This window comes from Fukomys damarensis, unplaced genomic scaffold (genome assembly GCF_012274545.1).
Source record: "Fukomys damarensis isolate Sample0158 unplaced genomic scaffold, DMR_v1.0_HiC HiC_scaffold_35, whole genome shotgun sequence".
In the NCBI taxonomy this organism is placed as follows: Eukaryota; Metazoa; Chordata; class Mammalia; order Rodentia; family Bathyergidae; genus Fukomys; species Fukomys damarensis.
The window spans coordinates 9,935,650-9,957,171 of record NW_022900947.1 but is presented as its reverse complement, the minus strand read 5'-3'; the positions used below and the strand labels follow the sequence as shown (position 1 = coordinate 9,957,171).

Genomic DNA, 21,522 nt, shown 5'->3' with positions numbered 1-21,522 from the left:
TGTGTGTGTGTGTGTGTGTGTGTGTGTGTGGCCCTGGGGATGGAAATTGGACCTTGGGTCTGTGAGGCAGACTGCAGAACTACTAAGCTAAATCCCTGGCAATATTCACTATATTTTTGATCAGACCTTGTATTAGATACTCAAGAAAGTGGACTTCAAGAACTGCTTGAGAGAGTAGCAAGAGTCATGTGTGTATTGTAGTTTAGATTTAGATCAGTGATGGTGAATTGATGACACATGTGAAGCAGTAGGCTGCATCATTGAAAGTTCTAAAAGGTTTGCCATCACTGATTTAGACTGTCCCCCAGAAGTCAAAGTCTCATGTGTTCAGAGGTGGTGCTCTTAGAAGGAGATTGGATTGTGTGTGGGACACTGTACTTATCACTTGATTGGTCTGCTGATGAAGCCATACCTTAACGTGCTTTTAGGAGGTAGGGTCTGGATGGAAGAGGCTGGTCACTGCAGGCATGACCTGAAAGGGAAAACATGCACACACGCACGCTTCCAGGATATGAATAACTTTCCTCTACCTGATTCTTTCACTATACCCTACTTGCCTTGGAATCAGCCAGATGTGACCTGAATCCTCTAAAAACCACGAGTGAAAAGAAACGTCTCCTCCTTTAGGTGTCAAGTATTGTATCTAATGATGGGAAAGTGGCTAAGATGGAAGCAAGAGAGAGTATTTCGAAGTGAATTCATGGCAGTATATCTTCTGCAATAATTTTTTTAGTGGAAATATTAATGCCTTTTTTGCTTTTTCTTTTCTTAGTACATATTTGCATACCTTGTGTGGAGTTGATACATGTACATAACACATCTTAATTTCTTTAGTCAGCCCCTTTCCCTCCCCACCTTCTCCACTTTTTCCACCTTTTGATCCCTTTCCCATTTGAGAAAGGTTATATTGTCTACCTCCAAATATCTTTCATTTTATTCTCTATTTAAAATTTGAGTTTCTCAAATAAGAGAGGGTGTGATATTTAAGCTTGTGTGTCTGATTTAACTTTATGATCTCAAGATGCATCCATTGTCTTATAAATGACTCAAATTTATCTTTCTTTATGGCAGAGTAGTACTCCATTGTTATAAGTACCACATTTTCTTTATCCACTTATCTGTTGCTAGACATATAGGTCATTTCTAAGATTTAGCTGATATGAATTGTGCTGTTATAAATATAGGTATTCATGTATCAGTGTAATATGTCTTTTAACTCTTTCGGGAAGATACCTAGAAGGAGAATAGCTAGACTGAATGAAATTTTCAATCTTTTGAGGAATCTTCATACTGATTTCTTTAGTGGTTGTAGGAGTTTATTTTCCCATAAACAATGTGGAACGATTTTTTTCTCTGCAGCCTTGCCAGCATTTTTTGCTATTTCGTTTCTTGATGATTTGGTTTCTTTGTAGGTTAACATGGTTTCTCACTGTAGTTTTAATTTGCGTTACTCTAATGGCCAGCAGTGTTGAGCATTTCTTCTTGTATTTATTGGCCATTTCTACAATTTCTCTCAAATGTCTGTTCATTTCACTTGCCCATTTTTTGATTGGTCTCTTATTTAAGGAGCCTAATTTTTTTTTAGTTTTCATATATTCTAGTCAGTCCTCTGAGAACTAGCTGGCAAAGTGTTTTGTTTTTTTTGTTGTTGTTGTTTTTTTTTGCATTCGATAGCTTTCCTTTTTCACCCTGTTGGTTGTTTCTTTTGCTTTGCAGAAGCCTTTTAATATGATCCCATTTGTTGATTTTATCATACTTTTTTTTTGTACCAGGGATCGAACTCAGGACTTTTTGCTTGCCAAGCAGGTACAGTGCTGCTGAGCTACATCCTCTGCCCTTCATTTGTTGATTCTTGGTGCTATTTCCTATGCAACCAGAGTTCTGTTTTTGTCTATGCCTATGACTTCAAAAGCTTTAACTAATTTATCTTCTAGTAGATTAACTATTTCTGTTTTAACATTGAGCTTTTTGATCTATTTTAATTTTAGTTTAGTATATGGTAACAGATACAGGTCTAGATTCAATCATTCTGCTTCATGTGGGTAGTTTTCTTGCACCATTTATTAAAGAAGCTAACTTTTCTCCAGTATATGTTTTTGGCCCCCTTAAGAGCAAATAATTGAGGGCTGGGGATTTAGCTCAGTGGTGTTGCCGCCTGCCTCATAAGCTCAAGGTCCTGAGTTCGATCTCCAGTAACCCCTCCCCTGAAAAAAGCAATAGTTGAATGTGTTTGGGGTTGCTTCTTCATCCTTTGCTCTGTTCCACTGATCCTCATGTCTGTCTTAGTGCCAGTAGCATGTTGTTTTTTCACTGTAGTTTTGTAATTTTAAATCCGATTGCAATAGCTTCTGTTTTGCACTTGTTGCCTATGATTGCTTTTGTCATTCTGGGTTTCAGCAGGGCAGGGCTTCAAGCTGACTTTGGTACCTAATGCCACTGTTTTCAGACCAACCCCTCTGAAAGCCACCCATATGTGGCCTGACTTCTGACAACTGGTGCAGGTCTCCATGTACGTGCTAGATTTAGCTTAACATTCTCGTTTGTGTCTGTGACTAGTCCACCCTTTCTGCAGCTGTCTCTTGTGGCCTTTTCCCACTCTGTCATTGTGGTAAGTTGCACCAGAAATCCTGAAGTAGAATTGTTCTGTAGTTCATCTTAAATAATGAACGTCTTCCAAAAATGGCATCTGATTGAATCCTCTTAAATATGCTGGGTGCTGCTCTGGATTTCTTCTCTAACTCTTGTCTGCTTGGAGAAGGAATTATTTTTTTTTTTTTTTTCTTTTTTCTTTTCTTGAGATAGGGTCTCATTGTGCGGTTCAGGCTGGCCTTGAAGAAGCAGCAACCCTCCTGCCTCAGCCTTTGCATGTGCTGGGATTATGGGCATGTGCCACCACACCTGTCAGGAATTACTTTGAAAGTAAAATCTCACACTGTATCTGCAGATTCCAGTAGTCATGGGCTTTTCTTGTCTCTAGTGCTGCCAGCTGGGTGTTCTGTTTGTTCGAGGCTAACCTTGTGTCAGTGGAGATTAATCTCCTTCCCTGGGAGTGAGTCTAGGGGAGCTTTCCAGACTGCTTTGTTCTTTTCTCCACATTGTGCTCTGTTTCTCCAGCTTCTCTGTCATTCTAGTTTTCCTGTCAGCTCCCTCCTGATTCTTGGAGATCTTTTTTTCCCTTTTTGCCAAGTTGTTGTTTTCTGAGTGTTTCAGTTCCAGGTTGTGGAGAAGTTGAAATCTGCTGCTGGTCTTGACTCTGCCGTGTTAAATCCTCTACTAAAAGTAAAGAGACCATTTTGTTGTTAGTCCCTTTTTTTTTCCTGAAGTTTCATGTCAAGTGTTAAATTTTTCTTTCTGAGAACCAGGCACACGATAAAAAATGAAGCAAAACTTTATAAATAATACATTATTTTTTGTTTCCAGAATGAATATGAGCAGTTAAATTACGCAAAACAGCTGAAAGAGAGATTGGAGGCTTTTACAAGGGATTTTCTTCCACATATGAAGGAGGAAGAAGAGGTAAGTGCAGTTTTTCTCATTGTGATTTGGATTTATACAATTTTTACAGTACTGTTTTGCTTTGGTTTTTCAAAATAATGCATAAGATAATAAATCCACTTAATGGAGAGAAGCCTTCATCTCCTTTTGGTAACTGAAGGCAAACCCCCAGGAAAAAAATTGTGTTTGATTTATTTTCTCAGAAAGATTGCCGCTTTTAGTGATTGACTAATTTGGCTTCATTTACTCAAGGATTGTGTATTTTCGTGTGTAGGTTGCACTGTGTTAAATATTAATAACTTTGTACGTCCCTCATAATTTTTCAAAATCTATTGAGGATTTACATAAATTTTTATTTTGTTTTTTTGTTTGTTTTTGTTTTTTTGTTGAGACAGTCTCACTATGTAGTTTAGGCCAGCTTTGGGCTCACTATGTAGCCCAGGCTGTCCTCCTGCCTCAGGCTCCCAAGTCCTGGGATTACAGGTATGCGCCACCACTCCCAGCTTAAATTTTTAAATATAGTATTTATATTTAAATTTAGTATGCTAAATTTTAAATTTAAATAATTTTTTATGTATTTTATCAGTAGTAGAGTTTAGTAATCAGATTATAGTTTTAAATTTATCAGTCTTCTGGTAAACATATGTGTTAGGATATCATTAAACGAATGAGCAAAATGTTTGCTCTTTCTCTACTGTAGGATGAATATCAAGGTAAGATACAAAGTATTTTATGAGGAATTGGTTACTTTTTTAGCTGTTTTTGTAGTGATTCTCAACTATGGTTTCACCTTATGTTCAAATTAGTAATTTAAAAAATGGTGCAGGCCTATAATCCAACTTTTAGTGTTTCTGAGCTAGGAAGATCACAAAGTTTGAGCCTAGCCTGGGAAACTTACTCTTTTCGAAACCCTGCTCACAATAAAATAGAAAAGGGGGCTAGGGCTGTAGCTCAGCGTAAAGGCCCTGGGTTCCAAACAGAAATATGTGTAAGCCTTTACCAAGCCAGCTCAGTCAGATGGGATGAATTGATAACGATCATCTTTCAAGGCTTCCTGGCTCACAGTAATACAGTGCATGCAGTCAGCTTTGAAATCATTGAATTACTGGAGCAGTAGTCCTTTATATTGTTTTTTTAGTTTTTTTATTGAGGTAGGTTCTTGTTACGTTGGTGACTCTGGTCTTGAACATGTAGTTCTCCCACCTCTGCCTCCCAGGTTGCTGGGATTACAGGTGTGCACCACTGCATCTGTTTTAGGGCAGTGTTTTTTTTTTTTGTTTGTTTTTGGGTTTTTTTTTTTTTTTTTGGTACCAAGGATCAAACTCAGGCCTTTGCGCTTAAGAGGCAGGTGGCAGAACCACTGAGCTAAATCCCTGGCTAGAGCAGTATTTTTTTAACCTCTTATGTGTATCCCAACTATCTGAAATAACACCAACAACAAAAACTATGGTTCCACTGCTGAAACTCAGAAATCAGAGGTTGACACTAAACATCTGTTTTTGCAAATGCTTTTGAAGAAATCTCCTTGTATCATTCTCATGACAACCAGTGTACTAAAATACTGATGTGTGGACACATTTCCAAAGTTTGGTAATGAATAGTTCCACGTCCCAGTAGAAATGTGACTTTTCTTCCAGTGTACCAAGTATCCTTCTTACTTGAGGTGGAGGCCATTTATTACAAGTTTTGTACAGGAAAATTTTCTTGTCCTGATGCATTAAAATTTTCAGGGCCTGAGCTGGAGAAAAGGATTTTTGGGGGCCATATTCTTTGCTTTTTTGGAAAAACTTAATGCTAATAACTAAACTTTGTATCTCTTTGATATATTTGGTCATAATACTGCACTTAACCAGTTAATAGTTTAAAGTGTATAGAGTAGAACAAAACTAAGCATCTTTCCTTGGAATATTTTGTTTAATTTAGGTTTTTCAGCCCATGTTAATGGAATATTTTACCTATGAGGAGCTTAAGGATATTAAGAAAAAAGTAATTGCACAGCACTGCTCTCAGAAGGATACTGCAGAACTCCTTAGAGGTCTTAGCCTATGGAATCAAGCTGAAGAACGACAAAAGTTTTTCAAATATTCTATGGATGAAAAGTCAGATACAGGTGAGAGTCTATATTTAGAGAATAAGTTATTAGTTCAAGACCATTGACATTGTTACGATTTGTAGATCTTGTTTGAGGAATAACTTAAGTCAGCTAAAAGCTATTTGCATTATAAATGTAATTGAAGAGCTGAGCGTGGTGGCATTTGGCTCTAATCCCAGCATTCAGGTGGCTGAGGCAAGAAAATCTTGAGTTCAAGTCCAGCCTGAGCTATAGAGACTCAAAAAACTAAACCAACATGTAATTGAAGATAGTAGGTTCTATTTTAAAATTTAGTATTTATAATAATTTTAACATCTTATGTACTTGGACTATATGGAATATAATCTTTTTTGAATAAATTTATATGTATACATCAACAATTATTATTACTGGGCCCAGTCAGAATAATTGAGAACTACCACATACACAGCAAGTTTGCAGTCTCATCAGACTTTTTGAGCTCCATTTACCACAGTGGCTGCTTTTATCTTACCTTACATTTTTCATGTTTTCAAAGCCATGGTTCCTGACTTACTGTGGCTAAACTTATGCTTTTATGTATGAAAGTGATTCACGTACTACAACTCAAATTTTGAATTCCATCTTTCCTGTGCTAGCTATGTGCCATGTAACGTGCTCACAGTGCTGGGCAGCAGTGTATTGTGAGGCCCTCCTCCCACTCAGCAATCTGGTCACGGGGCAAAGAGCCAATAAAGCTACAGTATATGGTGGTGCTAAGCCATGATATTTAGTAGCTTAGGTGTAAAATGAATCTCACCTTTGGATTATGTCTACTGATGATAGGTTTATTGGGATGAAACCCTGTTAACAGTTAGGGAGCATCTATAGTTTATTTCCGTCCTTTCCTACTTGTCATTCTTAGTTTATATCTGGTGATACTCGGATGTGTAGGAGAGGCAGTGTGCTTTTGTGCTGTTACTTTGAGTATATAAGTAAGAAAAGCAAATAACATAGGCTTGTCTTTTTTTCTTAATGGGTTACTTCCTCTAGTTTTTCTTTTTGTCCTCAATAGCTTTACCTTTTAAAATACCATTAAATGAACATTTGGCGTCCTTAAGCTAATAACTCTTTTGCTTCATCTAGATGGGAAATAGTGATGTCATTCCTGTTGAAATAGTCTACAGTTTTTTTTTTTTTTTTTGGTACTGGGTATTGAACTCAGGAACTTGTACTTGTGAGGCAGGCACAGGTGCAGTTCCACTGAACTAAATCCTTGGCCCTACAAAATTTTTTGTTTGTTTGTTTTTGAGACAGGGTCTCACTATGTAGTTGAGACTGACCTGAAACTCACTATGACGCCTAGGCTGGTCTCGAGCTCACAGTGATCCTCCTGCCTCAGCCTCCTGAATGCTGGGATTATAGGCATGTGCCACCACACCTGGCTTCTTACAAATTTTTAAAATTGGTTCTTTTCTCATATTTTATTTAGCGAAGTAGGTGAGATTCATGTTGGAACAAAAATGATTTTATAAGTTAAGCTATAATTAAACTCATAAAACTTGTAAGCTTTACTGGGCGATGCAGCTTGTGTCTTAGATACCAAGCTAAGACCTGTTGTGTCTGGTTTAACTATAATTATAACCTGAGGATTAAAAGCATCACATTTATTATATTTAATTTTCCCACTCCTTCAAAGCAAATTATTGCTGCATTAAGTTTAAGATATTTCACATTTTAAAAGTGGTAGATTAATTTGATCATAGAATTTCTAGATTTAAGTTACATTGTAAAGATACATCAGATATACAGTATTCAAATTCTTCCTAGTACCTCAGTGATAACTCGTTTGTATTTTATATTATTTATTTTAACACCTCATTTTAATTTTTCTTCTGGAAAATTGCTGCTGAAGTAGATACACCCAGTTGTATGCCCAGTGACATATCCTACAATATAGATTCTAGTAGAAGATTCCTTATCAGTGTATACCAGAATTAGAAGTTATATTTTGTTGTCTCAACTGGCATATAAATAATTTAAGAAAGTTAAGGCAACTATAGGAAGAAATCCGATTTCTCACACTTTTTATATGAAATATGAAAATCAGAGAGGGAACACAAGGTACTGACAGGAGTGATAATGTATGAATAGAAAATGTCAGATTGTATGTCATTACAAATGCCTTGTAGACCTCATAATCTGGCTGACTACAATTGTTGATTTAAAGCTGTATAACCTGTTTGGCTCCTTTTCAAATGATGCTACTTGTGCTACAAAGTAAGTATTGTTTTTTTTTCTGTGACGTCTTTGTAAGAGGAAGTCAATTCTATGTTCATTTCGTAGCTCTCACTGATGAAGTATGATCTGGGCCATGATAGTTTAGCTCTACAGGTTCTTAGAAACTGACTATCCCCATGTTACCTCTACTGGGTGTTACTTCCTTTTCACATCTTGCAAGCAAGAAGAAATTAACTTTAGGCACTGTATTTTACTTATACAAATGTGATTTTAAATTTCTTACTGCTTTTGCTCTGATAGTTTTTCCTACTAAAGTTTTTCTTCTATTTCAGAAGCAGAAGTGTCAGAATACTCTACAGGTATAACCCATCTTCCACCAGAGGTAATGCTGTCAATTTTCAGTTACCTTAATCCTCAAGAGTTATGTCGGTGCAGTCAAGTCAGCACCAAATGGTCTCAGCTGGCAAAAACTGGATCCCTTTGGAAACATCTTTACCCCGTTCATTGGGCCAGAGGTAGGTAAATAGTATTTTTACTCTTTGTAAAAAGTATGTCAGTACGTTTTTCTAGATGAATACTCATAGCCATTGATAAGCAAGGCTAGGGAGGGAAATTCTGAGAGCATTGCCAAACAGTATATTTCATAGTTAGGTGTTGTTCTTGATATGTACATGTCAGAAAAGATAGCAGTCCTGAAGTAGCCATGTGAACTATACGATGTCTGCCATTACCCTCAGAATATAATGAAAAAACAGTTGGATAGATACAGGTAATTGTTGACAATAGGTGATGAGCACACGGGGATTCATTGTAGTGATTCTTTCAGCACTTGGCTATGCTTGGAGTTGTTCATAAAAAAAACTTAAAAGTAAATGTAATAGATTTTCAGAACTGTTTACATAATTAGTTTGAGTATTTTAAAAATACAGAATAAATTAATTCCATGGAATTTCAAGATGAGGCACCATTATGGCTCCCTTTTGTTGGTAGCTCAAAATAATTGTGTATTTTTTTTCTTTAACATAGTTTTCTTTTTTTGTGATTGGAAATTCTCATTCTCTAAATCACAGTTTCATAGTAATTTCATTGTGGTAAGTTATTTTCACATATGAACAGTTAAAGAAAAAATTTTCATGAAAATGTGCAGTCATGGGATAAATGCAAGTAATATAGTATATATTTTTTTATAACTGAATTAAAAACACTTCTGGGTAAGTATTAACTCAAAATCCGTATGAATTTCTAAAATTCTCTACGGGTGACTGTGTGACTTTAGCATGTAAATGTGTATATCTCACAAATTTTCTCTGACTTAAATTATAAATCTTCAAAGCAGTTTGTTACAATAATATGTAGGGATTTTGTGTGTGTGTGTGTGTGTGTGTGTGTGTGTGTGTGTGTGTGTGTGTGTATGTTTGTGTGTGTTTGAGACAGGAAGTCTCATGCTGTTGCCCAGGATTAGCTTGTTACCCACTTTAATGTCCTGTGTAGCTGAGACTATAGGCACATGTCACCATTCTACTTACAGTACTTTTGAAATAAGTTGTTAGATGCTTAATGTTTTTTGAGTAAAGCTGTTTGGAGTATTGGATTGACTTATATAATTCAGATGATTGGAATTATCACTTTTATGTGAATTATTTTTTAATGAAACAATGAAATACCGGACTGGGAATTTAGCTCAGTGGCGCCACGCCCGCCTGGCAAGCCCAAGGTCCTGAGTTTGATTCCTGGCACCAGGAAAGGGGAAGCAGAGTAATTAAAAACTGAGGAAAAATGCAAATATGGATACATCAAATACTTTGACTAAGGCATTTCTAATTAAGAATTAAGAAAAATACATAATTAGAAGATATGTTGTCAAATGTGATTGTCCTTTGCTTTTATGAAGTTACCCAAATCTTAATTTTTTTGTTTTTAATATATGTAAACAAAAAGTTTCAATAAAATATGTTTATCGTTTACTTATGGTATTTGTTTTGAGTGGCTTTCCTCTCTTTCATGGGATATTTACAATATTTGGAGACAGTTTTGATTTTTCTGTTTTTGGATGTTATACTGGTGTCCAGTGGGTAGAGGTTAAGGTTGTGCTAGTCTTCCTACAATCCATAGGTCAGCCCCCCAGAACAATGAATTGCCTTCCCTAAAATGTCAGTGTTGTGTAGGTTGAGAAACTAACTTAGGTATAATGTTAAAAGTTGAGTAAATCAGTTCTGCATTTCTTCACTTCATGATCACATAGTTTAGTTACAGTATAATCTGCAGGATCTATAAATTTATGCTTTCACTGTGCCTTAATCTTTCCCTTTGACTTCTTCTCTCACATTCTTGTGAATTGTTGACTGATTCACTACAGAGTAGAAAGTCACGTTTCGTTTTGTTTATTAGCTGTCATCATAATGGGGCTATTGCTGAAGCCGCGGTAGGGGAAAAAGGTTAGGTTGTTTTCAGTGATTTTTAAAAATTGCATGTAAGGCTTTTGATGATTATTTTTCTGTTTTTGTTGTTGTTTTTTGTTTTCTTTTTATTGAGGTTATTGGTACAATCTAGGTATACAGTACAATTACATTCATCATTGGGATTCTGTACCTTTACATAATAGGTCTTGATTCTCATTTTTCCCCTTGTCCCTGCCCTCCCTTCACCCCCTCCTCCCCTCCCCATTTACAAACACTTTATTTCCATTTTTTCAGTTTCTCATATTTTTTTCCTCTTCCTTATTACCTTTCCCCCACCCTTCCCACTTTCCCTACACCTTTAGCCCTTTACTTCCTATTTCACATTGTTATCTCATTAGGATCCTGTGTACTATTATAGTTTTTCACACCAGAGAAACTATTTGGTATTTCAGTTAAAGAAATCTCTGTATGAATATTAAAAATAGGGAATCCTAAAATAAAACTAAAAAGGAAAGTAAAAGAGAAAAGGCAGTGATGTAACATCAAAATAATCCTTAATTCTGGAGATGAAAATGGTCCCTGAACATATTTAAATTGCTTCTCGCTCTTATAGTCTTATCTTATTCTTTTTTTCATTATTTAGAGAATACTTTATTAGTTTCTGTAATAATTATTTTTCTTAGAAATGAGTTTATAACCATTAAGCTTATTTGTATAAAAGGTGAACTTGAAAAACTTTTCTATGGAGAGTAGATACATAGCAGACTGTAAAATTTTGTAATTGTTTCTTTAAGTTTTGAGAAATTTACTTTGGGAAAATATCAATTATTGATTAGTTAATTAACTGTGTTAATTGAAGCCACATATTCGCAGTTCTTCTCAGTACATTTGAAATTGAATCTTTTGCTTATTTAAGTGTAATTTATTAAAAACCACAGTTAAGTATTTCTAAAAGTAGTTGTTCCATTGCCTGGGACTAATCTATATATCTTTTGTGCATTTAGATTTGTATTGTAAATACAGTTTTTTTTGTAATGGTAGATGGTCTGATCTTACTTTGTAACTCTCTTCTGTTTATTCATTGAGTAGGGGACTGGTACAGTGGTCCTGCCGCTGAACTTGATACTGAACCTGATGAGGAGTGGGTGAAAAGTAGACAAGATGAGAGTCGTGCTTTTCAGGAGTGGGATGAAGATGCTGACAGAGACGAATCTGGTGAGCCATGCTTGGAATTGAAATTATTACACGATGTTTTACTAACTGACATTTAACAATAATTGTTGACATTCATGTGTTTTGTGTTTTCCAAAAAGATTTGTTTTTAAGCCTACTACTTTTTAAAATTTGAAGGAATAATAAGCAAACATAAAATTTATTCTATTTTAATTGGTCTAAACATGCGTATTGCTTCCCGTGTTTTCATATTAAAATAAAAAATGAGAAACTGATGCCCATTTTCCATTTGAGAGTAAAGTACATTTGCTAAGGAGTTCATTGTTTACAGTGTGCTTTGTAGAGCCAGTTCAGTTAATAAGTTCATCAGCCTCTCTGAGTCATCTGTGTCCCTGAGGAAGGAACCATGAGGCTCCCGAGTCTATTTATTAGTTTAAGAAGTTGTAACACTTCCCTTATAGGAATGTCGTACTTGAAGATTCTGGGTTGGATGTAGTTCAATAACAGAGCACTTACCTAGCGTGTGAAAAGCTCTGGGTTGAATTCCCAGCACTGCCCCCTATCCCAATATATTTTCATTTATGACAATTCTTTGTAAGTGGCAAAGAGTTTTAAAAAGTAGGGTAGCCATTCATTATACACTATGGGAAAGTGCAAGGGTTTATCAGAATGTATTCCTACCCTTAACTCATAAATGGAAGAGAATTTAGAATACGTAATTCTTAATTCAAGGTACATAGTGAAAAATGGCTTAACAGAGGTGCATATGGATGCTGTTTAGGAGTGTGGAGGAGGAACATAGAAGTTGTTTCAGATGCTCTTCTAAATAAAAATTGCTAAAAGATAAGTAGTAAAGAATTAACAGATAATATAGTCTTCTACTTACTAAAATAAACTAGAAAATTTGTTAGAATATAGCTTTATACTTTTAAACTGCTCTAGTGAATGACCTAAACATGTGGAAAGTAAGAACTGTAGTTATGAAGATCATTATTTCAGCAACTGAATCATTTATTTACATAAAATGAAGATGTCACATTTGGGTTTAGTTTGGGAAGGTGCTTCATAAGGAAGAGATGTGTCCCACCTGGATTTGGTGATGTACTTCTTCGTGCCGGGCACTGTCTAAATGTGAGGGATACAGGGATGAACAGAAGGGGAGAAAGTGCACTGGCCTTGTTGAGCTGAAAACTTGGAGAGGGAGGTGGACAACTGTTGTGGAGAAAAAGAAGGGAAAGTGTGCCAAGAAAAAAAGAAAGTTGCCATTTTAAAAAGTGATTGAGATTCAAGTAAAAACCCAAAGGAGGTGAGGTCTTTGCTTACCTGTCACCTTAGGGAAGACTTAATTTATCCTCTTTTCAAAATCAACCCATATTACCCATAATAAGAATTATAAAGTCTTTATCAAGGCTTTAGTGTATTTTTCTCAGTACTTGAAGATGGCAGAGAAGACTATATTTTCTTTTTATATTGAAAGCTGTAGCCAGGCATAGTGGCTTACCCCTGTAATTCCAAAACTCAGAAGCTGAGGCAAAAGGATTGCCCTGAGTTCAAGGCCACCCTGGGTTATGTAATGAGTTCAAGACCAGCCTGAACTACATAGCAAGACCCTGTCTCAGAAAAACCAAACCAAAACAAAGGAAGCTATAAAGATTGGGGTTAGGGCTGAAGCGTAGCTTAGTGGAAGAACACTGCTTAGCACCTGTGAGGCAGTACCCAAGGAAAAAAAAAGATTGAGCCTTTGTGAGACAGTGTTTCTATCCCATTGATGAGTGGACTCAAGAAGACTACACTGTGGTTCTGCCATCTACCTTAGTGCTGCTTGCAGTTTCTTTCTTTTTTGGTACTGAGTGTCTAACTCAGGACCTTAGTGCTTGGCGCAGTGCCAATGAGCTAAATCCCTGGCCCTTGCAGTTTAGATGTCATAACTACTCATGTAGAGATGACTGACTACTCAGGTTAAAGTTTTGTGTTTTCTTAGAGATTTTACAGTGAGTAATATATGTGTATAGGGAGGACCACAGAAATGGGAGAAGGGCTGGGAATGAAATTACAGTGAATAAATGGCTCACTAAGGTAATTTTTATTTCTCTACATTTTACATATGTCTGGTGAAGGAGGAATTTGAGATAATAGCTATAGACATGAAATCATTAGTTTCAGTTTTTTGTTTTTTGTTTTTTTCACTTATATTCCTTAAGTCCACTGTTCTGTTTTAAATCAGTCTTCCTTGACTTTTTTGGAGACATTCAAGTTAGGTCTTTAGGTAATAAGCACAATCGCAATAGGATCTTCAGAAAGGATCTAAAATAATTACTTCTTTTTAATGTAGTGTATTTTTCTTTATATAAAACAGGCTTTTTAAAACTAAAAAAAAAAATTTGTGTGTAGTGGTTATTACAGTAGTGTGTCCCATTGTAAACACCCAAGCTGAATTGAATTACATCCCTGCCCTTTAAAAAAAAATTTTTTTAAAAAAAAATTTTGAGACTGTCTATTGCCCAAGCTGGGCTCAGGCTTCGAATCCCCTGCTGCATCCTTCCTGGGATTACAGGTGCGAACCACCATTCTTGGCTGCATGCTTGTTTTTAACTTCTTAATGATTTTTAAGGTACCTTTCTTTGCTTGATTCATTATGTTCAGGCTGATGTGTAGTCTCAAATCTGTTCAGCCTTGTGTCCTTTATATTTAAGTAGAATAAGTGATTATACATTTGACTATGTGTCTTTTCTTTTGGTACACATTCTTTTTTTTGTTGTTACTGGGGATCGAACTTGGGTCCGTGTACTTGCGAGGCAGGTGCTAGAACCACTGAGCTAAATCCCTGGCCCTTCACACTGTTTTTTGTAGAAGAATGTTACTATTCTTTAAGTATTCAGAGTTCTTTTCAAAACTTACTTTATTGTTCAAAACTGAAATTGCTTACAAAGGGAGATTAGGGAAGGCACAAAATATTTCATGTTAACCATTGGTGAGTCTTTAGCCTAATTGTAATTAGTATGTCAAATTCTTAGACTTTCAAATTTGTTTTACAGAAGAGTCTGCAGAGGAGTTGACTGCCATCAGCATTGCACAAATGGAAAAACGTTTACTCCATGGCTTAATTCATAATGTTCTGCCGTATGTTGGTACTTCTGTAAAAACTTTAGTATTGGCATACAGCTCTGCAGTTTCAAGCAAAATGGTATGTACATATTAGCACTAGCTTGGGAATTAAGATGAATAGTGATGATACAGATTCACTTTGTTTATTGCTGAGCTTAATTAAAGGAAAAATGTATCAAGTGCCTTCCCCTGAGTAGGCGCACACTACCGACTCATTTTAATTCTTAGGAAAGTCTTTTTTGCATGAATGTCATTGCCTGCATGTTATCCCTGAGGTAACCAAGAATAAGAAAGGTTAAACGTATTCGGATGGTGGTAAGACAGGCAAATGAAATGAAATCACTGTTTTGTTTTGTTTTGTTTTTGCAGTACTGAGGATTGAACCCAAGGCCTTAGAGCTGAGCTACATTCCCAGCTCTTCTAAAAAAATTTTTTTTCTTCAAATTTTGAAGTAGGGTCTTGTGAGTCATATCGCTCAGGCTGTACTCAAATTTGTGATCTTCCTTTCTCAGCTGCCCAGCGTGCTGGGTTTCAGTCCTGCGCCACCCTAATGATTGTTTTGTGAAAGTTCATCTTGTGACTTCCTACATCAGTGTGTCATCATACACTTCTTAAATATGTCAGCTTCTAGCGAGTCATGCTTATGTGTGTTTGAAACCCTAGTACTTGGGAAGCTGAGGTAAGAGGATTGCAAGGTCAGGCCCAGCCTGAGCAACTTAGCGAAACCATGTCTCAAAATAAGAAAAATTAAAATGGCTAGTCTAAAGGCCCTCAGTTTAATTTCCCATACTGGAAAAAAACAAACCTGGGTATAACCTTACAAGTATTGAAATAGGTTCTCAGGGTTTTGAGCCCAGAATGTATATATTTGCAATGTACTTGTCTTAGTTACTTTTCTCATTGCTGAGACAAAATATGGATGCCCAAAGTTAAAGGAGGAAAGGTTTATTTAGCTCAGCTGGTAGAGGGTTTAGTTGGCTGGCTCCAGGTCAGGGTGTTATGGCAGTGGGGAATCCCAGAGGAGAAAGAGTTCATAGCAGACAGAAGACAGCAAAAGCAAGCAAGCAACAACTATAGCTCTTTCAATCCCTATTATCTTTTCAGGCTGCTTAGGGTGGGCAGCACTCGCACCCGTAATCCCAGTGCCATCGATCCTAGCCTTGCTTCAAGAATCAATTCCAGTGTCACACACTGTGGATCCAGCCACCTCCCAGAAAGCCCCAACTATGACCACATGATGCTTTGAGGAAGCATCTAAAAATAAGTCATGGGCCAGGGGTTTACCTCAGTGGCATCACTGCCTGCCTTGCAAGTGCGAGGTCCTGAGTTCAATCCCTGGTACTGCAAAAATAAATACATAAATACATACATACATACATATATACGAGCCATAATATTCTGCTCCTGACCCTCAAAGACTCATGTACATTCCATTATGCAAAAGGCATTTAGTCTGTCTCTAAGAGTTGCCACAATTTTAACAGTTTTAGCATTGCTGAATAGGCAAGTCCAAAGTCTTCTGAGATTTAAGGCAAACTTAAATTATAAGCCCCTGGATAAATGAAAAGAAAGTTAAACACTTTCAACATTTAATGGCACAAGATGGACATTTTTATTTTAAAAGTTATAAGCAGGGATAGCAAGGAATAGGAACAAAGCAAGACAAAGCTTGAAGGGCAGACTCTAAGTCTTACAGTTTTATTGTAGCATTTTTGGAAATCTGTGACAAGTTATGAACTCTGAAGGGCTTGGGTGGCTCTGCTCCTATGGCATTGCTGGTGGTTGTAGGTCTAGTGGCTTCTCTCTTAGGCTGGCTCTGTTGTCTCTTTGTAGTTATTTTTAGATGATCTATATTTTTGGGTGTTTTAGAACTTTTGGGGGTCTCTGCCGTACCCTTGGCTTTTTATTTGCAGGTTTATACTGCCCTCTCAGGGACACAAGGCCTGGCCTTTCCAGCTTTTTTTGAAATCTGGGTGGAAACCTTTTTGATCCCATCACTCTAGTATTTTGTATGAATCTAACATTAGCACTATGTGAGTAAGTCAAGGTGTGCCATCGGCTGGAACAGTAGCCAGGCTTCCCCCCACCCTCCTTTGGCTGTAGGAATTGAGTGCCTGTGAACTAAATTTTGAGGAACAGCTTTTTTAGGCTGCTGCCATTTTGGAACATGATGTTCTGGGGCTTTATTTTATTTATTTAAGCAAAGTCTTTTACCTTTGTAACTGTGTAGAGGCTGTAGTTTTGTTGGCTTTTGTGATGTCATTAGGCTTTTTTATTTTTCTTTTTTGTTAGCATTTTTACTGACCACTGTTTCTTTTGTTTGTTTTATCTTTGTGGGCTGTAGCTTTATCGGAGCTCTTTTTTTTTTTGGGCCAAACTCAAAATGTTTAAATCATTTTCCTGGGCTTTTTTGTTCTTGATTTTTAACATAAATCAGGCTAAAAGTCTGTGACAGTAGCCATGTCATCACCTCAACATTAGACTGCCTTGAAAGTTTTTTTACTGGATAAATTAGTCTGCTGTCCTTAATCTCAGCCTCAGGCGAAGTCTCTGGACACAAGAAAAATGTAGATAAACTTTTTGCAAAGACATAACACACATCTTCTGGAGATTTAACAGCTAATGTAGTCCTTTTTTTTTTCAGCAGAAACCTCTTGAACCTAGTCTTTACCAGCAGAATTTTTATCAGCATTCTGAGTTCTGACCAGAATCTCTCATCAAATACAGCCTCAGGTGTTTTTGCTCTTTTTTTTTTCTAAGCTGGAGTGTTTAAACCTTTTTAAAACTCGTTTTTCCTATTTATAAGCCCGCTTTTAAGGCTCTTAAACCACGTGAACAGGTATAGTTACAACAATGACCCCACTTCTCGTACCAAATTTTGTCTTAGATATTTTTTCATTGCTGAGACAAAAACGCCTGAGACCCAAAGTTAATGAAGGAAAGGTTTATTTAGCTCACAGTTTGAAGAGGTTTTAATCTGTCGTTGGCTGGCTTTAAGGCAGGGTGACATCGCAGAGGAGAAACAGTTTATGGCAGGCAGAAGGTAGCAAAGCAACAGGGGAGAAGCACAGCTCTTTTATTTCTTAAATCTTATCTAGGCTACTTAAAGCAGCTCACACTCACACCTTTAATTCTAGCATTGCACCATGAAGTAATCCCAGTGTCAAACTCTAGATCTAGCTACCTCTGAAAAAGCCTACCTATTGGACTGCATGAGGCTTTGGAGTACATGTAGGTACAAGCTATAATAGTACTATTCAAGTGATTTTTTTTAAAAAAAACATGCATTTAAGTTTGAAAACCACAGGATTAAATTTACTAATAAATGTCTCTTGCTTCTAACTAAAGGTTTGCAGTTCTTCATGGTGATTTTTTTTCTCTCTTAGGTTAGGCAGATTTTAGAGCTTTGCCCTAATCTGGAGCATCTGGATCTTACCCAAACAGACATTTCCGATTCTGCATTTGACAGGTTATTTATTTTGAAATACTTCTTTTCCCCCATTAAGCTTATTGGTACATTTAAAGCAAACAATACAGTTACGTTTATCAGTGGGATCTTACACCTTTACATGATATGTCTTGGTTCTTATTATTTCCCCATTCCCCTGCACTCCCTTCACCCTTCGCTATTTATAAAGACTTGCCATTTTTTCCTTGTTTCACATTTTTCCTTTTCCCTTATTTCCTTTCCCCTCCCCTTCCCAATTCTCCTTTTGCCATTTATTTTGAAATTCTTAAAATGTAATGAATTAGTAGAATTATTCTCTAGTTTCTCATTTACATCATAACAATTTAGTTATACTCTTATTTTTTTACTGCTGAGTCTTCATCTTCTTTGGCTATAGCTTGATAGCCACCTCTACTTCTTTTCCTCTTATCCATTGCTCCCCCCAGCTGATCAAAAACCTATGTATCATTTTGCCTCATCTATAATCAGGTACTGTGCCCAGGCCTTTGAGCCTTGCTTTACAACTACATGGATTAGTTGGGCAAGTTTTTAAGGTTTCAGGCGAGCCCTTCAGTGCCATTTGGTACAGTCCCCTTCTAATTCTTCATATTTTTTCTGGTAAAGTACCACTTGTTTACTTTTTACCGATTATACTTTGCTGGATACTACCAGTATCCCCTTTCCTCTAGCCTGTCCCCTCCCTCCCATCCTAGCAGTATCCTGTTTCAGAGGGAGCAGTCACTCTTCTGGCTAAGACTTGTCATCTAATTCCTAGATATTGCTTCTTATGTACTTTTCTCCATTAATCCTTAAATATTTTTCTTCTCTTGTGTGTATAGTACTTCTCCCCTGCTGGTTACTTTTAGGATAATAAACAAGTTTTATCCTTACTCTTCTCCCATCCTATCCTTCTGTTGGCAGTACTGTTAATTTCTGATTACTCTTACTATCTTTTTGTATCCTTATTACCCAAAAGGTACTGCCTTGTAACAATAAATATTCAGCAGCCAGTATTTTGAGTGACTATATTAGATTTAAATTCTGTTTTCTGATATCCATCTATACAAATGTAGTCAAGTGCTTTTGAAGAATTTAACAACATACACTAATAGTCTTGTTACCTCTTAATTGTAGTTGGTCTTGGCTTGGTTGCTGCCAGAGTCTTCGGCACCTTGATCTGTCTGGATGTGAGAAAATTACAGATGTGGCTCTCGAGAAGATTTCCACAGCTCTTGGAATTCTAGCATCTTATCAAAATGACTTCTTGAAAGCTACTGCAAGCAAAATTACTTCAACTAAATGGAAAAATAAAGACATTACCATGCAGTCTACCAAGCGGTATTCCTGTTTGCGCGATTTAACTCACAAAGGCATTGCAGAAGAAATAGATAATGAGCACTCCTGGACTAAGCCTGTTTCTTCTGAAAGTTTTACTTCTCCTTATGTGTGGATGTTGGATGCTGAAGATTTGGCTGATATTGAAGATGCAGTAGAATGGAGACATAGAAATGTTGAAAGTCTCTGTGTAATGGAAACAGCATCCAACTTTGGTTGTTCCTCATCTGGTTGTTACAGTAAGGATATTGTCGGACTAAGGACTAGTGTCTGTTGGCAGCAGCATTGTGCTTCTCCAGCCTTTGGTTACTGTGGTCATTCGTTATGTTGCACAGGAACAGCTATAAGAACTATGTCAGCACTCCCAGAGTCTTCAGCAATGTGTAGAAAAGCATTAAGGACTACATTGCCTAGGGGAAAAGACTTACTTGACTTTGGGAGTGAAAAATCTGATCAAGAGACTGGACGTGTACTTTTGTTTCTCAGTCTGTCTGGATGTTACCAGATCACAGACCATGGTCTCAGGTGAGTAACCAGAGTAGTAGGAAATGGACACACTTTCATTCTCATGTGAAATTGGAAAACTTGATCTAACATCCCTTTTTAAATAAGAGGGTTAACAAAAGTGTCTTATTTCAAAGTGTTAGTACAATATCACTTAAGATATTGGTATGAAGTTTCATTGCAGTCAGTTCAGATCTGTTGTGATATATAGAACAATGTAAATTTAAAAGTTTTCTTTTTATATAAAGAATGTTTTTGCAATTTTGATAAATGTATAAATCCTTATTGATGATTTTAAAGCTCCAGTCTGTGAACATGGAATGTCTTTGCATTTATTTGGATTGTTTTAATTTTAGCAGTGTTGTATAGCTTTTCAGCATACAGCTCTTTCACTTTGGTTAATCCCTAAGGGTTTTATTCTAATTGATGATGTTGCAAATGGGACTATTTTGTTTTTCAGATTGTTATTTGTTAGTATACAGAAATACAACTGAGAGTGTGTGTCAGTTTGTATCCAGCTACTTTCATTGAATCATTTATTCTAACAGGTTTTTGTGGAATTGGAGTTTTCTAAACATTCAGTAATATCATCTCTAAAGACATAAGTTTACTTCTTTCCACCTTGTGCACTTTTTATTTCTTTTTCTTATTTAACTCTGTTGGCAAGAACTTCTAGACCTGTGTTAAATAGAAGTGGCCACAGTGAGCATCCTTACCTTGTTCCTGTAGGGGAAGAGTTTCAGTCTTGCACCTAATAACTATGATGTTAGCATTGGGTTTTTCCTAGATGAAGAACTTCTTGTCTACTCCTGGTTTGCTAGATTTTTTTTTTGTTATTTTGTTTTAATTATGAAAGTATATTAGATTTTGTCAGTGCTTTTTCTGAATCAGTTGAGATGATCTTGTAGGTTTTTTCCTAGAAATACAGTGAATTATGTTGATTTCATATGTTGAAAGTTGATAAAACATGAGGTCATGGTGTATCATCCTTTCGATGTGCTGCTGAATTCATTTCCTGGTTGTATCTTCAGGTTCACCAATTTTTTTCTCTAATGGCTAATTACTTATCATTGTTAATCTCATTCAGTGTGCATTTTGTTTCAGATAATTGTATTTTTCATCTCTAGAGGTTCCATTTGGCGATCTGTATCTCCACATACACAGGCATATACACTGATAGTAAAAATATACAATAATATATACAAAAAAGGGCCAGGGATTTGGCTCAGTAGTGCTGCACATGCCTTTCAAGTGCAAGGTCCTAAGTTCAGTTTCCGGTACTGCAGGATATGGAGATAGATATATAAAATTAAATTAAATATAAATTATATAAACATACATTTCTTTTTCTTTCATTGTGTTCATACTTTTAAATTGTTGGTCTTGTTTAAAATATTTATAAGAGTTTTTAAAATAGATTTTTTGTATATACATATTTAAGGTATATCAAATATATACATTATAATGGAACAGATTAACATATCATCATCTCACACAGTTAAACATTTTCCCATCTTGTGGCAAAGCAGGTACAACCTTGCTTTGGAAAGCTCTTAACACTGTCTTATGATTTGTCCCTGCTATATAGTTGCTACTTTGTGTCCTTTAACCCACATTTCTGTTGATTCCTCACTGGTTACCACTGTTTATTCTCTACCTCTACATATTGAATTATTTTTAAGAGATTACACATACCAGTAGTGAGATCATGCAGTATTTTTCTGTCTGGCTTCATTTGGCATAATATCCTCTAGGTCCATCTAGGTCCATTG

General features: G+C 36.3%; 1 protein-coding gene across 4 annotated transcripts in view; it reads left to right on the top strand.

The window, feature by feature from the left end:
* Fbxl5 (F-box and leucine rich repeat protein 5) overlaps positions 1–21,522 on the top strand; it is an 81,529-nt gene that overhangs the window by 49,177 nt on the left and 10,830 nt on the right. For all 4 annotated transcript variants that reach the window (XM_033758805.1, XM_010641868.2, XM_010641865.3 and 1 more), the window contains 7 exons: positions 3,421–3,516; positions 5,419–5,605; positions 8,119–8,301; positions 11,275–11,400; positions 14,394–14,542; positions 17,850–17,932; positions 19,046–19,771. In XM_033758805.1, coding sequence (XP_033614696.1) covers positions 3,421–3,516; positions 5,419–5,605; positions 8,119–8,301; positions 11,275–11,400; positions 14,394–14,542; positions 17,850–17,932; positions 19,046–19,771 — 1,550 coding nt within the window. The remainder of the gene's footprint in view (positions 1–3,420; positions 3,517–5,418; positions 5,606–8,118; positions 8,302–11,274; positions 11,401–14,393; positions 14,543–17,849; positions 17,933–19,045; positions 19,772–21,522) is intronic.